The following is a 20397-nucleotide window of genomic DNA, read 5'->3' as shown; positions in this document are numbered from 1 at the left end:
TCAGCCTCCAACACACCATCATTGCATCTATACCGAGGTAGGGTAGGCGTCAGGCTGTCAGAAAAATTGGACATTAAGAGTATAGGAGATACAATAGTTTGGTCACTTTATTCGAGTTTATGCCGACACTTAGGCTGATTTATTTCAACTCCTAATTCTTAGGAGACAATTCTTCTACTCCCTCGCATTTCGACGTTGCTACTAGGTAGCTTATCCATTGTTGATTGAGAAAGCATAACCCGTTACGGCGGGGTTCTATCAAGCACTTTGTTTCACGAATGCTGCATGACGTGGATCATCAGTTAACCAATAGGAACTTAAGGGTGCCTGTTTCATGGTCAAAATCCTAAACTAACAACCTTGAACCCTATCCGGATTGAGGGCGTTCAACATAGGTGATAGATAAGTCAGTGCAGCCATGACACAACAAAGCTACTATGTAATTGTCTGTGTTCTTTCACTGTCACGTCAAAGAGATTTTACTCACGAAATAAAGCTACCTAGTAACTCGCCAAGGCAATGACATTGTCCTGTGCCTAGGCTCGGCTCAGCCAGATGTTGTCTATTGGTAGGGGTAGTACCAGCTTGATCAGCTACAGTGCTGGTTCACACAAATGATCAATGGCTGTTTGTACTCGGCTTGATTCAATGAAAGGCGCTTGTTAAATTTTGCCCCGATGTGCTATCGTAAGTGATATGACCCTGCATTCTTGCCTCGGTTGAACTTGAGCAGGAGACGAAGTGTTGCATTTATCCAGCCTTCTTCATTCAGCCCCAGTCCCGCCCGTGAATGGTAGAGATTGAAATATCTGAATGATTTGGCCAACGTGACTCGAATCTGTTCGGCTATAAACACTGGGGATTTAGAACAGTCCGAGCGTGAATCATCTACCCTGCAGTTTTGTTCTTAACATAGGTACTTTCCCATCGATAATAAATACTACCTAAATAACAAACAATCGTTATCATTGTTCTCTCTACATGTCGTATGTCTATGATGCTGCTGTGTGCCGTTGTATCAATATCAAAATCCTGGCTCGTATTGAATACGTAAAAACAGAGGATCGTCGAAACATAAGAAACAAAATCATTTCGGCATTCTATGCGGGACTCTCGACTGAAATTTATCAGCCAGGTAGCTCACCCGAACGTTAATTCTTTTCTCCTTTCTCTGATAAAACCAATCGCCGATTCATATTAAGATATCGGGTAGGTGCCTGATATGAGGGAGACAACCACTTTATACAGGGACAGGCTATATCTTAGGATGGATGGATCCATGAATGCCTTCACTGACTTCCACTAAGTACAGAAAGATTAGAGGATAACATTGCTGCTACCCAGTAGGTGGCCAAGAAGAACTGTTATCTTGGAATTAGGGCATTAAAATAAAACAGCCTAAACATATGTCTAAACTAGGAAATAGTGATTTGAGTTATTTCGACCCTTAGGCTCTCGGCGGCCAATTCTTCTGATACCCTGATGGTAGGACAATCTTGAAGTTTTATCTGTCGCAGTATTCATGGGCAAACATCTTACCCTCTCCTTCGACAATCGATCACAAGCAACAGGAACATATTCTCAAATTGCCAGCAAACCTAAATTTGCGGGTACACAAATGCAACCTTTCAATAGGAAGGCAAAGAGCAAACAGTAGAGTCATGGATTCAATTTGAGGGAGTACTGCCTGATCCATGCCCACAAACGACGAAGTGAAAAGGAATGAGTCAAAAGAGATGGCAGGCACAAATTTTCTCTGGAGAGAAACATAGACACTCCACCTCCAGGTAAAATGTCAAGACTACCTAGGTAGGTACTAGGTAGTAAGCAGAGAATGGATGATTGCAGCACGGGTTTCGTCCGTGGGGATACCAAAAGCCTATGGGTTCTTTTCTACTTCTTTCTCTCTTCTTAATTCCAGCAGCCACATGCTCCTTGTTTTTTCAAGCGGCTCATGCCATCATCCCGTTTCGTGACCCCACTTGATGACTAGCGGAAATAAACAAACACGTCGAGAATTATCCATCCACCATGAGAAAAGCTGTTCGACAAGTCTTTCAGAGCCTGCTGGTCCTGAAGAAGGTAATCTGCACAAACATGATAGGCGTGCGAGATTCTGCAATGGGTGTCTCAGTCATTCACTACATGTTCGTATAACAATTTGCATCACAGCACAAGAATATCATCATCATTCGTTGTTCATGATAGCACTTGCAATAGGATCCATGGAGGGGCTAGAGGGGGAACTGATGCGCTGCAAGCTGAAAAGATGACGGGATCCGGTCAAACAACCTAGGGAAATCTGTACAAACCTTCATGGATCTTGTAAGCTTCAGGGTGTAAAAATTAAATAGTCTAAAGCACTAAAATAAGAGAACAAAATCATCCGTTGATTTTGTCTACTTCCCCGTCAGCGGAAGGCTTGCCCCCCACTTCTGTAGGTAGCCCAGGTAGCTTCCGCCTTCCGGCACCTATTACGCAAAGGCCCACTTGCATCTCAACCTGACTGACGATTTGCAATTGTATCCATCCTTCTTTCTCTCCGCATCTTCACCAACCACTTCCTTCTCTCATAATCGGTCTTTCTGCCCGCATCAGCTGGTGAGAGAATACTACCTAGGTAGGAACTAACCTCGGCGACAATAGAAAGAAGCTGTTCTACAGGATCGACCTGCACTCGACCTTCAAGGGCTGCTTCCAAATTGACCGACCGACCGACTGACCTTCCACCTTCGATATTTCTTTGCCGCCGAACACGCGCGTATTCCATTCAACCATTTCCCATTCACATCTCCCCGCCAATCAAGACAGATTCGTCGTACCTCTGCGGTGAAAATTTCTCAAGTCATCTCAGCAGAGCCCGTGAAGCTTCAGGACTTGCGAGACCGAGAGGTTGACCATTGCCCGGCTAGCTGAAGCACAACCGAATACAACTCCCCGTGAGCAAACCATCTCTTTAGCGGGGTTCAGCCCGGCTGTAGTGGAGGGGGAGATTCTATCGTTTCCTGCGGCTCGGCCGCCTTACCATCATCATGGGCAAGATTACCAAGCCTATGCAACAAAAGCACAAGGATACCTTGGTCAGTAGTGAAAATCCCCTCTACCGAATATGACACTGACTTGATGTGACAGTCTCCTTGGCTGAAATCTTACGTTGAAACCGCCTCGACAGTACCCCTACCCCACTTACCCAAAGAGCTTGCCAGCTTTCCCTCGAGATGGCCCTTCGGACGTGGAGATTTATACCACTGGATACCCCTTCTCAACCGATTTGATAGCATCCTCGAACATTTTTGCGCCACATACAAATTGAACGAGGGTCCTCAGACTCGTGACTTTGGGTGTGATGTGCTGCTCAACCATGACAAGGAATCTACTTTTGGTAGTGAGAAACAATGGTCTGCGAAGGAGTTGACAGACCTGGGCTTCTCGTCAGATGGAGACAGGCAACTCGTGGAGGCAGTGCTGCGCTTCACCCGTATGCTGCTGGAGCATTGTGGCAACAGAAGTATTTACGCCAGCAGCGCTCACCTGAACGACCTTTTAAACACCACATCTCTGAGTGTTCTTATTGTCACTCTAGAAGTTGGCTCGGAACTGGCTCAGCGGTACCAAGCCTCCATCAAACGCATAGCAACTCCTTCAAGGCAGATCAGCGCAGCGTTGCTAGCTAACCACTATAATATTGACCTCGACAGAGTCCAGCAGCTTGCCCTGCCCTTTGTCAAGACTCCGATCATCAGCTTATCGGACTCAGTACCATCAAATACGCCTGGAACATCCAAAGGTAAAGACCGTGCGCAAGGAGGGAATTCCAAGACAGCCAACTCTATGCATGCAAACGATCTAGTTGCTCTTGCGGCTTCCGATGACAAACGCTGGACTGGCTGGGGCGATGTCAAGGTGGTTTATTACCCCCAGAATGACCAGAATGCCCAGCAAGAGTCTGCTGGTGGCGAAGGTGGTCGTGCATCGGTACCATCCACGCCAACGCCGCTCCGCCGCAGTTCCACAATGTCAACTCAACACCAGACTCCGAAGAGTCGAAGCAACTTGGACGACTCGTCTCCGCTTGGACCTCGGACACCTGGTACCTTGGACGATTCAGCCTCTGCTGGATCAAAAGTCTTTGAACTACCGCAGTCAGTTGTCTCCTCAGCCCCCATTTACCGGTTGATGTCATCTGTTCCCCCGGACCTTCCACCAGCTTCAAAGTACGAAGTTTTCCATAGGATCAGAGTCGCTAAAGCTCTTATGGGCTCCAGTGAATCACGCCAACAACTGTTGGCTGTCCGTCTCTTGGCTATCAACAATCTCGCATACATTCACCTCGAACCAACCTTCTTGGAAAAGGTACTTCGTCAAGACTCAGATGAAACCCGCAGATTTCAGCTCGTTTATCAGCTGGCTGAGCTAATCCACCCTACTGCTCACGGAAACGTTGACGTTCCGTTGTGGCTTCAAGCTGTGGCTCTTGCGTTACTCGAAGCTATCTCAAACTACAACGCCAGGTGCCAGGATGTATTGTCTGCTTTGAACGCAAACGTCAACCATGGTATCTTGCTTTATGTCATCAGAAAAGCAGTTGCTGGAATGAAGGAGGACGACGACAGCGACAAGGGTAACCAAGTGACAGAAATAGATGAGTGGCGCAACAACCTCTTCTCCCTGACCCTTCACCTTGCCATGTCTACCAGAGTGGGAAGCGAGATGGTCTCAGCAGGCCTTATGGATATCCTGATCGAGATTTTAAACATCAGATCAGCCGTTGCCCAACGAAATCATTCCATGGTTCTTGCATTCTTGGATGGCTTGATCTGGAGTTACCAGAACGCTTTTACAGCCTTCTTCAATGCCAAGGGTCTCGATGCAGTATCTCAGCTGGTTGTGGATGCTGTTCAGGAAGCGCAGACCTTACACCAAGCAGGGCAGGGTATTCCGAAAGGTCAACAGTCGGGACAAGTGGACTACGAAATCCCGTACTACCAACAACAAACACTCAAATGGCTTCTCAAGTTCGTTCATCACATCATGTCCAACTCGTACAGCTACGGCGGTAACTTCGACCGTTTACTCCGTAATCTCGTTGATAAGTCAGACCTTCTCGGGAAGCTGCGGGACATCATCGAAGACAAGCAGATCTTCGGATCTGTTATCTGGACAAACGCCGTCACCATTCTTAGTGACTTTATCAATAACGACCCTACGAACTTCCCGGCCATTTCCGAATCGGGGATGATCAAGACATACTTGGAAGCTATCACGAATAGGCCACTGCCAAGTGAAGTACTGGCGGACCAGAAACCATCAGACCGAGATGGAGACAACGAACCCGGTTCCCCAGTAACCACTATGCACGAACTTGCTGTAAATGACCCACGGCCACATCCTCCTACAGAACAAGCACTTCGCGAATCGCCTCGTCATGGACCATTGGCATCGGGTATCTTGCCGTCGACAGATGCTATTGCGGTTGTGCCTCAGGTCCTTAGCGCTATCTCCCTCAATAATGCGGGGATGAACCTGGTAGCAGCCTCGCGGGCCTTTGAAGGCTTCTTAGAAATTTTTGAAAGTCCTGCACACGTTCGATGCATGGAGCTTGATGGAGATCTTGCCAACAACGTCGGGTCTAGCTTCGACGAGCTTGCTCGCCATCACCCGGCACTGCGATCAGCCATTGCTAATGCTGTCATTGACATGGTTGCCCGTGTACGGTTCCTCGGAGTTGAAAAAGCGAGAGAGGATGGCTGGGGTGCCCGTTTGCTACTAGTCGATGGCGGCAAGACTGTATCCTTGGACGAGGATGGTAATGTGAAGCAGAAGACACAGAGCCAGGAAGCTACCGGCGATGCGGATGTGAGCATGCCTGATGCTGCCGCTGCCTCTGCCTCTGCCCCTGGCCGTGACTCCCACAACGAGGAAAATGCATCAAACCAGTCAATCACGCCTTACCTCTACGCCCTTGGATACTTCTTGAGCTCCTACATTTCAAATCAAGGCCTCAAGACCAGCTTTGTAGAAGCTGGTGGCCTCGAGCTACTGCTTGATATCTGTGAATCACCAAGCCTGCCTACCACTTTTGGTGATACCGTTGCCTCGAGGATCCTCGGCCAGGTCGTCTGTCAGCTTGTGGAGTCTTTCCCCATCCGCGGTCTCCCTTCCCTTCTTAGACGAGCCCAATCGGCGATTGACACCCTGAAGCCTCTCTCCGATAAGACAGATGCCTTACCTCCATACTTCGCGCCTTTCCTCCTCGCCGACCTCGAAGGCCAGGAAGCTTCGGGAGCGATCAAAAACGGCACCAAGATGATCAAGGCACTATTGAATGCACAAACCTTCATCAAGTTGATTTCGGATTGCTTTTCTACAACAAGGTCCAATACGCTGTCGTTATATCCTGTCAATGTCTACGACTACTACCTCAAACTGGTGAACTCGATCGGGCCTCTACTCCGCGGAGTCCTCACAGAGGAGGCAGGAGAGCTCAACATTGTCCCTCAGCACTGGTCGTTTAAGCGCCAAGCATCTGAAGGCTCGCCTACCGCAACTGTTGACCCCGATATGGGAGATAGCGCTTTGTTGCCGGACATGCTGAGCGGTACAGGGGAGTTTCAACCAAAATCTGATGAGACCAAACCGAGTCGCCCTACAGAGGAAGAGCAGGCTTCCCCTCGCTACCAGAATTATGAAACGCTCCGGCATCTGTTGCATCCTATGATACCGACGACTTTCCCTCTGTTCCAGACGCTTGGAAAGTCCTTACTCCCTCGCCGGGAGCGGGATCCTCGTGATCTTTATCAACGCCCACGACACTTGGAACTCGCAAAAGCCCTTGCAAATGCCGTTCTCAACCAGTTGAGGCCATCGGTTGCTATTGCCGAGCCTACTTCCAAGGATTTCCATTTCTGGATCATCATGCTACATACTATCAGCGAAATGGTGATTGACCAACCTAACCCTCGTCCAACTGATCGCTCAGCTGTTCAAATCATTTTGCCTGTTCTCCTTGCATTCAAAGAAGAGGGTGGAATGGACGTTTTAAGTTCCATGCTTAAGATATTTGCCGAAGCAGTTCGCAAAGGCCCAGATACTGCAACAGATGAAGCCCCAAGATCTAAGGTTGCCGCTTTCGGACTCAAAAAGGTCCTGGAATTGGAATTGGTATTGGTTAATGGCAAGTCACTCTCTGATGCTCAAAACGCATTCGGCCTGCAGCCACGCTCTGCAGACAGGTCTCCACAGATGTATCAGCAGCTGGTGGTAGAGTTCAGAGCTGCAGTTCTCCCTGAAATCACCAGATTGTGGGACTCGGATTTTGTGGAAAAAGTACCACATCAGACCGTGACACGCTTGATCGACATTCTCAAGCTCATCGGTGCTGCCGAACATGAATCCGTCTCGTCAAGGGATAAACCAGCCTTCCGCCTCTTCAATTATGCGGATGCCCGATTTGACTGGCGGCCTTGTCTGGCCACTATCAACGGGCTGCGTGCCAAAGGTTATGATGCTGACCTCGTGCATGAAGCAGTCTTCAGGGCTAATGGCAATGCAAGCTCTGCAGAGATCTACTGTGCAGCCCATCAAGCCGGGCTCGCAGGCGCACGCAATCCCATTCCAGCTCCGGACTCTGACACTTCTGTCTTGGAAGCCTCAGGCACCAATGAATCAGAGACAGCACGCGCAGGCGTCAGTGAATCAGAGACCGCAAATGTGGAGACGGACCGCATGTCCCTTGATGTTCCAGATCTTGCTGATAGATTCCTCGGAGAAGCACTGGGTGAGATCGTTGATCACCCCCCGAGTGTGAGGACCGAGACACCAGCGACTGCGGTGGACAGTGAGCCACCTGTTGCTACAAGGGAAGATGTCGACAAGTACAGGGCCGAGCTGCGAGCGAACCTGATTGACAGGTGCCTTGATGTTGTGCGTGCTCATCCTGAAACAGCGATTGAGGTGTCTGAGCTTATCCGAACAATGGTTCTGAAGCAGCAATCTCCCAATGACACTGACGACGAGATCGGCCAGACCCTGACTTTGGCATTATCTTCATTAGCCCAAAACGAAGAAGAAGACAAACAGCGCAATGGGAAGTGTATTGCAGCCTATGCCCATTTGCTAGCATTACTCCTACAGGATGAACGCTTCTTTGGCAACAGCGTAGAGAGCCTGGGGGATCACATTGACGAATATATTGGCTTTTTGAAGGTTCCGCCTTCGAGTGAAGAGATGCCACCTTGGATCCCCTATATTCTTCTCGTTATCGAGACGCTGCTTCGCCATGACGAGCGTCCTATTGCCGCTCAGTGGAAAGCACCGAAATCGTTGGAAGAGGCCGCTTCAGAACCCATTATTGAAAGGCAGACTCTCACTGTTGGTGAGCAGCAGCGAGCACACCTTTTGGAATTTGTACTTGAAATGCTTCCACGCATCGGAAAGGAAGAAACCCTCGCCATTGCATCGCTCCGAATTCTTGTCATCTTGACACGCAACCGACACTTTGCAAAGCTGGTTGGGGACAAAAAGAACCTGCAACGGCTGTTTCTTATGGCAAAGCAACTGTCAGGTTCTGGTTCTGAAAGGTTCAAGCAAAGCAAACTTACTGCGCACATCATGACTGTCCTACGTCATATCGTGGAAGACGAAGAGACCATCAAGCAGATCATGCGTGCTGAGATCAAGATCGCCTTTCCTGCCCTTCAAAGAACAACGCGTGGCCATCCTGACGTTCAGGCCTATTTGAGGACCATGTCACCCATTGCTCTTCGTGCTCCAGACCTATTTGTCGAGGTTTCTAACGAGATGCTTCGCTTTACTAGATGGGCGTCGCCTTCGAACGACAACTCCCGGACTCAATCCCTTGAATTGGAGGAGGAACCTACCGAATCGAGTGCCGACAAAACCAATGATAATGTGGAGAAGGAAGCAGAACAAGACATCAAACAGTCCACGGAGCCTGCAGACAAGGAGATGGTGGATGCACCAAAGCCACATGAAAGCAAACGACCCGTCGTTGAGAACCCTGATGGTGTCATTCACTTCCTTCTGTGCGAGCTACTCAACTATCGTGAGGTCGACGACAAAGAAGTGCCAGTAGCCGAGAAGGACTCCAATCCCGACCCTGTGTCTAGTTCAGAAGATCCTTCTCTATCTTCGAAGGATAGCAATGCAGCAGATGGAAAAGACAAGAAGCCAGCCAAACCCGTCTTCAAATCCGAAGAGCACCCCATATTTATCTATCGTTGCTTCTTACTCAATTGCTTGGCCGAGCTTCTACAAAGCTACAACAGAACAAAGATGGAATTCATCAATTTCAAGCGAAATGCCCCGCTGACCACAAGCACGCCAATTAAGCCTCGTTCATCAGTCCTCAACTATCTGATATACGATTTGCTTTGTCAAGGCAATTTGAGCGGAACATCTGATAGTATCGCTGGGAAGAAGAAGGCCGCAACTTCTGCGCAGACTCAAAAGGTCTTGGTCGCGCTAGTTTCCAAGACAAGTGAGAAGGCGATTGATCGTGGGAAAGACAAGTTCGCCTATGACGATGAACCCGATCTTCTATTTGCACGCAAGTTTGTTCTTGACACTATGCTGAAGGCCTATGAAAGAGCACCTTTCTCTGATGACCCTCTGGAAACACGATACTCACGCATGCAATGTCTGGCTGAACTCATGAACCACATGATTGGCGAGAAAGACAAAGACCAGGGTGCTCCTGGGCGAGGTGCCGATAACGTGCTCGCTCGGTCTCATGCTCAGCTAAGACGATTGATGTATGAGAAGGGCTATCTCGAAAAACTAACATCGTCCATTGCTGAGATCAACCTAAACTACCCCAATGTCAAACGGGCAATCAAATATATCCTGCGCGTGCTGAGGGTTCTCACTGAGACGGCTAAAGAACTCAGTCACTCAAATATACTGTCGTCGGATTCTTTGTCCGATACTGCAGATGATGATCTTGGTTCGACCTCTTCGCTCTCGGATCTTGACGATCGCGAAGAGACTCCGGATCTGTATCGTAACTCTGCCCTTGGAATGCTTGAGCCTCGCGGCGAAGACGACGAGTCTGATGAAGACGAAGGAGATGACGATGACGAGGACATGTATGGGGACGAATACGATGATGAGATGGAATACGGAGACGACGACATATCAGACGAGGACGACAACATTAGTGATGAGGACGAAGAGCTTGGCGGCATGGGCCCGATCGAAGGGTTGCATGGCGATTCAGGTGTCGTTGAAGTTATCATGGACGAGGACGATGATGACGATGACAGCGACGAAGAAATTGATGATGATGAAGACGTGGAATCCGCAGATATGGAAGACGTGGAAGACCAGGTGGAAATCGTCGATGAAGATGGAAATCCTCTTGATGATGATGGGAACTCGGACTGGGAGAGTGCTAGCCACGACGACGATGACGAGGATGAAGATCAGGAGGAAGATGAAATGGAATTCGAGGGACATGTCCACCACGAACACATGCCAGGCGACATTCTCGATGGTATGGCTCGAGCCATGATGGGAGAAGGTGACGTTTACGACCCGAATATGATGGAAGGACTAGAAGATCATTATCTCGATGATGGCCACGACGAGGATGAAGATGAAGACGACGAGGAGCCGGAAGATGACGAATATCTTTACGACGACGAATATCCTCTAGATGACCAGCCTCAACCAATCCCAGCTCTCGGTTGGGACGATCTCGGAGGGGACGATGAGCGCCGACAAATGTTCATGCTGGAAAACCAGAACCGTCGACGGTTGATCGCTTCTCGAAGCATTGATCGACACCTCTCTAACTTTGTGGTTGGCCATCGGGAGATGCAAGGGGATTTCCGCAACTTCTTTGCACGCAACCATCAAAACAGACCTCAAAATAGTGCTGACGACGGCACCAACCCGCTTTTGAGACGGGGTGATCAGAACCGAGATGGCCCGCAGCGCCCTGGGCCTCACCAATCTTTCGGTCTGCGGGTTCCTGACGCCATATTCGGCCCAGGCGGACGCAACCCAGACGGACCTATGGGGTTCTTGAGCGAAATAATGGAATTCTTACCTATCATGGGTAGGAACGGACAGCATGCATTCCATCTACAGATTACTGGTCCTGGTGGCCATCGGGAGTCTAGAGAAATTGGTCCTCCTATTCGAACTTCTCGTATCGATCAAAGACGTGATTTCAACCAGGATCCAAACCAGGCTGTTTCCTTTGTTATCGAAGGCACAATGGATCGCTATCAAGAAGAAGCCAGGATGATCTTTGGTGCTAACCATGTTGCAGAAGCAGCCAAGCTCCTAAACATTGTTGTCGCCAAACTTACACCTGCTGCGATGGAATTGGAGAGGAAACTAAAGGCTGAAGAGGCAGAACAGCAGAAGCGCGAGGAAGAGGAACGCAAGAAGCGTGAGGAGGAGGAACGCCTAGCACGTGAGGCAAGGGAGGCTGAAGAAAAGGCACAGAGAGAGAAGCAGGAGGCCGAAGCCCGCGAAGCAGCCGAACGCGCGGCGTCCGAAGCCGCTGCTGCGAGCCAAGCTGCCCCTGCCGAGGCCCAAGGAGATGGAGGCGCAATGGAAGGTGTCGAATCAACTGAAGCAAGCCACGCGGATCGTTCTGACCCTTCCACTCAAGGCGCTGGTGATGGACCCCGAGTTACGACTACCATCAGAGGCGAAGAAGTTGACGTTACCGAACTGGGCATCGATCCTGATTACATTGCAGCTCTGCCCGAAGAGTTCCGTGAGGAGGTGATTGCCCAAGCAATCACTGCTCGAAGATCTGAAGCTCGAGAGGAGACAAATGGCAATAACACCGAAGCCTTCCAGGAGTTTCTGGACGCCCTCCCCGAAGAATTGCGCATGGAGATTGCTCAGCAGGAGCGTCAAGAGCAGCGTCGCCGTACCCGCGAAGAGAACAACCGTCAAGCATCCGCTGCCACTGGCCAAGCGGCTGTTCCGGAAATGGACACTGCAAGTATCCTTCTGACATTCCCCCCCGAGCTCCGACAACAAGTTCTACTGGACCAAGGCGAGGAGCTTATGGATCAACTTACACCAGAGATGGCAGCTCAAGCCCGTCGACTAGCCCAAGATAATGTTCATTCCGTCATTACTGGCCGCAGCCCTCCTGTTGTCAATCCCGCTCGTCAGCCTGGACCACCAATGCCTTCTGACGGGGCAAAGGCACAGCGCCGCACAGTTGTTCAAATGCTCGACAAAGCCGGTGTCGCTACGCTGCTACGTCTAATGTTCATCACCCAGACATCGTCAATTCGAGGCCATCTCTTCAACGTTTTCGCTGATGTTTGTGAAAACAAGCAGACCCGACTTGAAGTGATCAGCACTCTCCTGCAGATTCTTCAGGATGGTAGCACAGATATGGGTGCAGTGGAGCGAAGCTTCGGTCAGCTTTCCCTGAAGGCACGAAGACCCAAGGAAAAGAGTCAGGAGTCCGAACAGAAAACCCCTCAGACTCTCAAGAGAAGTCTGACTGGTTTAGCCACCGGGAACACCACACAGACAAACTCTGAAACCTCACCCCTTCTGATCGTACAGCAGTGCCTTGATTTGTTGGTGGAGCTATCTGCCAAGAACCCCCATATTCAATGGCTCTTCTTGACAGAGCACGAAGCTGTTGGCTCAACCCTCAAGCGGTCTCTGAGCCGCAAAGGCAAGGGCAAGGATTCCAAGTCACACAAATATGCCATCAACTCGTTACTGTCACTTCTTGACCGCGATTTAGTCATGGAAAGCTCTGTAGTCATGACTCATTTGGCTGATTTGCTCAACCGAGTGACGCTGCCTCTTCAAAATCTGGAGCGGCGTCGCAAGGAAGCCGAGGACGAGCTGAAAGCCCTTGATGCTAAGCCAGAAGAAGAGCCCGCTACAACGGAAGATCCTGCTGGGCAGGCCTCGGCCACAGAACAAACCAAGACAAGCAACAGTGGCAAATCTTCGACGGCTGTTCAAGATGAGGGTAAAGAAAACGTCGCCGCTGATGATAGCGCCAAGAGACAAGCGAAGAAGGATGCGATTCAAAAGAAACTTCGACAACTCCAGCCACCTGTGGTTCCTGCCCAGAACTTGACCTTGGCCGTAAGGATTTTTGTAGCTCGGGAGTGCAGCTCCAAAACGTTCCAGAACACTATCTCGACGATCAAAAATCTTTCAGCCATTCCAGGGGCCAAGGCCACGTTTGGTCAGGAGCTCGTTCACCAGGCTAGGCTCCTGAGTGAGAATATTGTGACTGATCTGGATGATCTTCTGCCCCATATCGAAAAGGCTTCTTCAGGCACTGAGATTCAGGGCGTTGCTCTTGCCAAATTCTCACCAGGAGCATCTGAACAAAACAAGCTCCTTCGTGTCTTAACAGCTCTGGATCACCTGTTTGACACCAAGAAGAAGAGCGACGAAGCTGAATCCAACAAGAACAAGGACGAGAGACACGATCTAGTCACCTCCCTTTACCACAACTCGACTTTCTCTGCCATGTGGGAGAAGTTGAGCGCCTGTCTCAGTGCTATTCGCCAACGTGAAAACATGCTCAACGTGGCGACAATTCTATTGCCGTTGATTGAGTCTCTGATGGTCGTCTGCAAGAACACCACTACCAACGATGACCCCTCGCAACAGAAAGAAATGGTCTTGTCAAGCCCGCAGCCAGAGTCTCGTACGGCTAGTCTCTTCTTTAGCTTCACTGAGGACCACCGCCGCATCCTCAATGAACTTGTTAGAAGCAATCCCAAGCTTATGTCAGGCACATTCGCTCTTCTTGTCAAGAACCCCAAGGTTCTGGAGTTTGATAACAAGCGCAACTACTTCAACCGCAGCGTTCACTCACGATCTGGTAACCAGAGTCGACCAAGCTACCCTGCCTTGCAACTTTCCGTCCGCCGAGAACAAGTTTTCCTTGACTCTTTCAAGCACTTGTACTTCAAATCTGGCGACGAGATGAAGTTTGGCAAGCTCAACATCCGATTCCATGGGGAGGAGGGTGTTGATGCTGGAGGTGTCACTCGTGAGTGGTTCCAGGTGTTATCCCGGCAGATGTTCGACGCCAACTACGCGCTTTTCACCCCTGTGTCCTCAGACCGCACTACTTTCCACCCAAACAAATTAAGTGGCATCAATGATGAGCATCTACTGTTCTTCAAATTCATTGGACGCATCATCGGCAAGGCATTGTACGAAGGTCGTGTTCTTGACTGCTACTTCAGCCGTGCTGTGTACAAGCGAATTCTCGGCAAATCTGTTTCAGTCAAGGATATGGAGTCGTTCGACCCGGACTATTACAAGTCTCTGTGCTGGATGCTGGACAATGATATCACAGACATTATCACCGAGACCTTCTCAGTTGAGGATGATGAGTTTGGAGTTACCACTGTTGTAGATCTCATTCCCAACGGTCGAGAGATCGCAGTTACTGAAGAAAACAAGCACGACTATGTCCGCTTGGTGGTTGAGCACAAGCTGTTGTCTTCGGTTAAGGAGCAAATGTCCCATTTCCTTCAAGGTACGTAATGCAAATATTGCATAATACTATAGATTATTCGCTAACATTATCATAGGCTTCCATGACATCATCCCGGCAGAGCTGATCTCTATCTTCAACGAGCAAGAGCTGGAACTTTTGATTTCCGGTCTGCCAGATATCGACATTGACGACTGGAAGAGCAACACAGAATACCACAACTACACTCCATCATCGCAGCAGATTCAGTGGTTCTGGCGAGCTCTCAGGTCCTTTGACAAGGAGGAACGCGCGAAAATGCTTCAGTTCGTTACGGGAACCAGCAAGGTTCCCCTCAATGGCTTCAAGGACCTTGAAGGTATGAACGGCGTCAATCGATTCAATATCCATCGCGATTATGGCAACAAAGACCGACTGCCGTCTTCGCACACCTGTTTCAATCGTGAGTCAATCTTGAAGAGTATCATGGAGAACATCGCTGACCAGATTTAGAACTTGACCTTCCAGAGTACGAGAGCTACGATCATCTGCGCTCCCAGATTATGAAGGCCATCACAGCAGGAAGCGAATATTTCGGCTTCGCGTAATTTCGTCATTTATGCATTGAAGGCGTGTGTGGGGTTGAAGCGATAGACGGGGAGATGGACGAAAAGGAATGATAGTTTAATATGGTTTTTAGGACCGTGTTTTTTTTTATTAGCATTGAGGGCATGCCCCGAGATATTTCTGAGCCTTGCGTTGTAGCATCCTCAAGTATGGCGGGGCCTTGGGAGAAGTGCAGGTCTCCTCTGGCTACTGGCTTTACAAAATGGATAGCTTACAAGAAGTTGGGCAGAATTGCATGTATATCGCACAGCCTTGACAATAGAGATCATGAACAGGGTTGATGAGTCCAATCTAAACTTGCGCAAAATGGCCACATTATTTCGTCTCTTATTTCGTCCCTTATCTCGTCCCTTCTTAAAAGCTTCAGATCTAAAAGCAGGGTGGCCAGCCTAAGAGCTGATGCAAACTGGCATAATTTAACTGATTATCCGTTCCTTGTGTTTATACATGGGATCCTAACGAGAACAGAAAGGGTATCAATAAAGAAGAAGACACGGAGGGGACTTTTAAAGGATTGAGACCCAAATGACCGTTCGTTGGCTTGTACATAACATCCGGGTCATTCATCTCTTTTGTTCTACAACTAGAGATTACTTTGCTTCTTGGGTAGTCAGGGCATCACAAAACTTGGATGATGAAAGTGAGATAGTTTAGACACTCAATTGGACCGAGGTCAGATATCTTGCTATTGTGAAACCTAGAACAAACTTTCTCTCATGGAGTAGGTCATCCCTTGGGTTTGATTTGCATTGATTGTGGATCTCGGTCTAAGGAGCTCAATTGCTGTTGATCTTTATGGTAACAGAACAAAAGTATAAGTATCACGGCGGTGCCAGGTATCTAGTAACTATGACAAAGGAACATGCGCGTGTTGGCGTATGGCACGAGTGCATCAATGCATGTTCATATTTTTCCCGAAATGCCTCTAATACAGTCGTGATTGGCTCAAACCGAGCCCTATAGAGAATCCTCACTCCTATTGCATGCAAACCACAAGACCAAGGTATGATTCCCCTTTTTTTCATTAAACGCCAGAAATTTACTTGCGCATGGAGCTTGCTCGTCGCTTGCGGGCATCGGCCTTGTTGGCCTTGGCCTCGGCAACACGCTTGGCAAGGATCTGGGCGTACTCGTTCTGGAAAGGATTTTGTTAGACGGGACTTGAAGCAGTATGCGATTGTTGGATAACTTACGGCCTCGTCCTTGACCTTCTCGGCCTGGCGGCGCTTGAGAGCGGCACGGTGGCGCTTGTGCTGGAGACGCTGGGGGGTAACGAGACGCTGGATGCGAGGAGCCTTGGTGTAGGGGGTCTTGCCCTCGGTCTTGGGGACAACCTCTCGTCGGATAACGTACTTGCGGACCTAGTTTCATGAATATTAGTCTTCTACGTTTGGGGATAGTATTTAAAGCTCGCTGCCACTTGTCCTATGCCTTCCTGGCAGAAGGTAGGACAAGAGGTCCTCTCACACTCTACCCAGACTGCCAGCTCTTGCACTGCAGCCCTGGATAGGCGATGAGCGAGTATGGGCGTAGGGAAAGACATACATCGTCATCCTTGGTGAGGCCGAAGAACTTGCGGATCTTGGTGGCACGCTTGGGACCAAGGCGCTTGGGGTGAACGACGTCGGTGAGACCGGGGATCTCCTCGTCGCCCTGCTTGACAATGCTGAGAGCAAGGACGGAAAGGTCCATGCCGACGATGCAGCCACGGACAGACTTTCGCTTGCGCTCACCAGTGCGGCGGGGGCGGTAGCAAGAGTGACCCTCAGAGAGAAGGAGGCGGACACGGGTAGGGTGCATGACACCCTGCTTCATGGGGAAACCCTGCTTGTCGTTTCCACCAGTGATACGGAAGATGTAGCCCTTGAACTCATCGCCGATGGAGTCACCGGGAACCTCAGCACCCATCTATCAAACAAATTGTTAGCATCGTCGATCGAAAGCGTGCGAGTTGGTTCGACGAGAAAGTCGTGGACGGGGAGGTTTCGACGTACGCGCTTCTCCATGAAGACACGGAGCTTGCGCTCATCCTCAATATCGATGAGCTTTTGGCTGCCATTGGCAGGGTAGCTGATGTTCAACTGTTGGAAAATTGTCAGCCAAATGTTTACTTTTGTGATATTCGACCAAGCTGGACAGGAGCGCGAGGAGACCAGACGGCGACGAAACAATTCCGTTCCAAACAGCAGTCTGACTCTCTTCGTTGACTCGTATCGATTGATCGTATTCAGTATCGTCGTACCTTCATATTGCCAGTTGTGATGGTGGTGCAAGTTTACTTGACCTGGCCTGCTGTGAAGTTAGTAGAGGATGATGAGGTTGTAAATTTCACAGCGAATTCGAGAAAGTGGGAAAGTGCGTCTCGCTAGGGCTCTCCACGGCTGTTAAAATTGACTGGCCAATCAGCACATTTTTCCGCCTTGTCGGTGAAAAGAACTTCCTAGCTCCGGCTCTATGCCCCTCCAGCGGTCGCAGAGACCCTAAAAACCTCCACACTGTGTCCAGAGATCGATCTGCAACTGATTCGCACGTGGCATGGCTGATCGGTACGTACCTTTACTTCTGGATCTTTATGGAGCTCTATGATATTCATATTGCAGATAGAACTACTGCAAATGGAGCTTCGTTATTCGAGATGATTTATACGTTTTATTAAACTTGGTAACAACATCTCGCTCACTCCACAATACCACTCTCCTCTTTCTCTGCCTACATTAGACTCAATGTCTACAGCAAAACTCTATCCTCCAAGAAAAGGTTCTGCGGCATCTAGCCCGTTGCCGCAGCTCTTACAGACACCTTCAGGTCTAGCTCTCCTTGAGCTACAAGGGACTCTCAACTTACCCGAAGACGGCGATGGCGAAGCTCTAAGCGGTGTTGATGTTGGGAGACTCGACTTCCCAGACTATGTCCCAGATGCTGAGGGTTCGGCATGGATGAAGCGAGTTCATCTTTATGTTGGTCAACATCAACGTCTCACCGGTGAAATCAAGAAGCTGCCCAAAGCGATGGCCGTGGTACGGAAGAGGGAAAACAAGAAGATTGTTGGCTCCGGAGGCGAGTCAGAGGAGCAGGGCGAGAATTTCGAAGTGGTTGAGATTGTCAAGTACAAGCTCATGTTCGGCAACCGACCTGAGCCTGTTGGAACCGCTAATGCCCCATGAAGATTCTCTGCCTTTCCAACACTTACTCGATACCCCTATCTATCCAGGCTATGGCCAGATATACTGCAAGCACTTCACCCGCCAGCAGCTGTCAGATATCTGTCGGTTTAAACAAAACGTTTGGGAACGCTCTAGCGGGTAGAACCTTGGCTGAACAGTGTTGGTGTCGTTAAGCCAAGGACATCAACATCCTGGGGAAACAATCTACCTTTCGTGGGTTTTGGTCAAGACGAGCGAATATTCCCGCCCAACTAAAGATCCCATACTAGCATCGGTTAGAAGTCGCCATATTCAGGGGTGTGCTGGCCATAATCTACCCCGGAAGCGTTGTCATGCTTCGCCAATGTGCGATAATGATATAGATAAACTTTCAAATGTAATCGTGAAATTCGTGTCTTATTCCTTTTGTTTGTGATATCTACCCTAACCTGATGCAATCTGCAGAGGTCTTGTTCTGCCCAAACCGTCCTTGCCGTAGTAATCCATAGGATAAACGCCATCCCCCCAATCTTGTTTCTCTCCCAATGCTACCAGCGCCTCGTAAGGTGTCAACAACGGCCTCGGGAAAGCATATCCCCAATCGATACTCAGACGAGGGCAAGCAACCTGCACCCAGCACTCAACATCTGACATGAGCGCAAGCTTGCCTGGGAAGATCTCGCTCAGCAAAAGATGCACAATTGGGATGCCACGAGCCTTGAGCTCCTTCTCAATAAGACCCAGCGTGTGCGGGTTGCCCTGGCGGCCCAGGGCACCAAGAATCAAGCCCCATTTACGCGCGGTGCGGGCGCCGTGAATGGCTGTACGTCGAAGAGACTGCATCTCCTCGTGGCCATAGGTCTCACGAGTGAGCTTGCGAGAGTAGGGGTCGTATCGGTATGCTGGGATAGAAGGGTTGTGGATCATGATACTCTCAAGATGGAAGCGGCCATCACCAAGGTACAGGATTAGGTCGATCTTGTCATCTTCCTTGAGACGAGGGGATGTGCAACCCAGAATCTCACCCTTACTTAAGGGTGCAATCTGCGGGACAAGTACACGGAAGCCGCCGCGCTCGAGACTGCTCTTGACACCATGGATAGTGGCATTGAATTGAATGGTACCGACAACAGCAATGGTTTTTCCACTGGCAAAGTTGCGCTCCAAGGATGCCAGAAGATGTGTCGCATCGATACTGATATCGACAAAGACGTAAAGCGTCTTGATAGTGGTAACGTCGACAGGAATGAGACAACTGTGAGCATAGTGAACCAGCAAGTCGCAGCCAAGAGCCCTTGCAGTGTAGTCATCGATACAGCAAGCACCGTATGTCACATCACCCATGATAAGCGTTTCGATTCCTGGGCAGAATTGGGTCAAGATGTCGGAAATAGTGGTAGCAAAAAGGAGGAGACCTTCAGGCATCTGGAGTGCAACCTTCTTGGCACCTGAAGTCTGGATACGATGGATCGTCTTTGGGATCTCAAAGTTGTAATTTGCCGGTAACAAAGCAACAGCGGCCTTCAAGTCAGGGTTCTCAAGAATCTCCTTGGGGACCTGGTTCAATAGTCTGGGTGCTCTTCGAGGTTTGGCAGCTATACAGCATGAGCATATCTTCACTTACGGCTTCAGATTTCAACATGAAGGTTCACGTACTTTGAACAGCGCCACTCTCGCCTGATGCACCTGAGGCCCCATTCTTTGCAGAAGCCTCAGTGGCAGCTCTTCTTCCTACGAATCTCTTCTTTGGTTGTTTCAGCGGTGTCGACCCTGTCTCATTCTCGATGGCGGGGGATGGGCTGGCCTGAGCGAGCTGGGCCTCTTCGATATCGGCTGCTGTGCCAAGATCGGTCTGTCGTCTGTCTTCCTCCATAGTGAGTAGATCTGTATCAGATTTGAAAATAGTTTCTTATCTGATAAAAAGATTCTTGTTCGATATTTATCTCGTCGTACGTTAGTCCAGTAATTACTAACTTCCAAAAAAGTTGGGCGGCAATGTGCGTAGCTTGATTTTTCAACACTGTAGTTCCACTTTTAGATATGATCGACTTTGTCATTGGTCCTACTCTATTTAGAGAAGCCATGACAGCCAAAATACAGCCACTCATCATGATAACTCAGTGCGTTTCTACTGCTTGTCATGATAAACCAGGTCAGGTAGAGGAT

The 20397-nt window shown here is 49.4% G+C and overlaps 4 protein-coding genes across 4 annotated transcripts; 2 read left to right on the top strand and 2 right to left on the bottom strand.

Annotated features, from left to right (window-relative positions):
* Positions 1–3032: 3032 nt before the first annotated feature.
* Positions 3033–15069, top strand: B0J16DRAFT_260509 (uncharacterized protein; the record flags this gene model as incomplete). The annotated part of the gene is made up of 4 exons (XM_046123252.1): positions 3033–3080; positions 3133–14524; positions 14580–14924; positions 14975–15069. 4 exons carry the CDS (start codon positions 3033–3035, stop codon positions 15067–15069), a joined length of 11880 nt encoding a protein of 3959 aa, XP_045988426.1.
* Positions 15070–16089: 1020 nt separating this feature from the next.
* Positions 16090–17458, bottom strand: B0J16DRAFT_6261 (ribosomal protein S6e-domain-containing protein). The gene is made up of 5 exons (XM_046134196.1): positions 17331–17458; positions 17083–17169; positions 16634–16996; positions 16282–16449; positions 16090–16223 (listed from the first exon to the last, which is right to left on the bottom strand). The coding sequence occupies exons 1-5, from the start codon at positions 17334–17336 to the stop codon at positions 16128–16130; spliced, it is 720 nt and encodes a 239-aa protein (XP_045988425.1). The 5' UTR covers positions 17337–17458; the 3' UTR covers positions 16090–16127.
* A 177-nt stretch (positions 17459–17635) lies between these two features.
* On the top strand, positions 17636–18637 carry B0J16DRAFT_326679 (chromosome transmission fidelity protein 8). Its single transcript, XM_046126033.1, has one exon. The coding sequence runs from the start codon at positions 17812–17814 to the stop codon at positions 18250–18252; it is 441 nt and encodes a 146-aa protein (XP_045988424.1). The 5' UTR covers positions 17636–17811; the 3' UTR covers positions 18253–18637.
* B0J16DRAFT_277681 (Diphthamide biosynthesis protein 1) lies at positions 18622–20219 on the bottom strand. Its single transcript, XM_046123815.1, has 2 exons — positions 19888–20219; positions 18622–19826 (listed from the first exon to the last, which is right to left on the bottom strand). The coding sequence occupies exons 1-2, from the start codon at positions 20102–20104 to the stop codon at positions 18676–18678; spliced, it is 1368 nt and encodes a 455-aa protein (XP_045988423.1). The 5' UTR covers positions 20105–20219; the 3' UTR covers positions 18622–18675.
* Positions 20220–20397: the final 178 nt, after the last annotated feature.

The sequence above is a fragment of the Fusarium flagelliforme genome (genome assembly GCF_020744385.1).
Source record: "Fusarium flagelliforme strain FIESC 12 MPI-CAGE-AA-0113 chromosome Unknown B0J16scaffold_1, whole genome shotgun sequence".
Lineage (NCBI taxonomy): Eukaryota > Fungi > Ascomycota > Sordariomycetes > Hypocreales > Nectriaceae > Fusarium > Fusarium flagelliforme.
The sequence above is the reverse complement of the archived record's forward strand: the minus strand, read 5'-3'. Positions and strand labels throughout refer to the sequence as shown.

Excerpts from the sequence above, each read along its gene's own strand:
- B0J16DRAFT_6261 (XM_046134196.1), bottom strand. Across the intron at positions 16,997-17,082 it reads GTGTCTTCATGGAGAAGCGC|ATGGGTGCTGAGGTTCCCGG; the intron begins GTACGTCGAAAC and ends TTTGTTTGATAG. Across the intron at positions 16,450-16,633 it reads GCCTCACCAAGGATGACGAT|GTCCGCAAGTACGTTATCCG; the intron begins GTATGTCTTTCC and ends TCATGAAACTAG.
- B0J16DRAFT_277681 (XM_046123815.1), bottom strand. The coding sequence starts at position 20,104 with ATGGAGGAAGACAGACGACAGACCGATCTTGGCACAGCAGCCGATATC. Across the intron at positions 19,827-19,887 it reads CGAGAGTGGCGCTGTTCAAA|CTGCCAAACCTCGAAGAGCA; the intron begins GTACGTGAACCT and ends CATGCTGTATAG.
- B0J16DRAFT_326679 (XM_046126033.1), top strand. The coding sequence starts at position 17,812 with ATGTCTACAGCAAAACTCTATCCTCCAAGAAAAGGTTCTGCGGCATCT.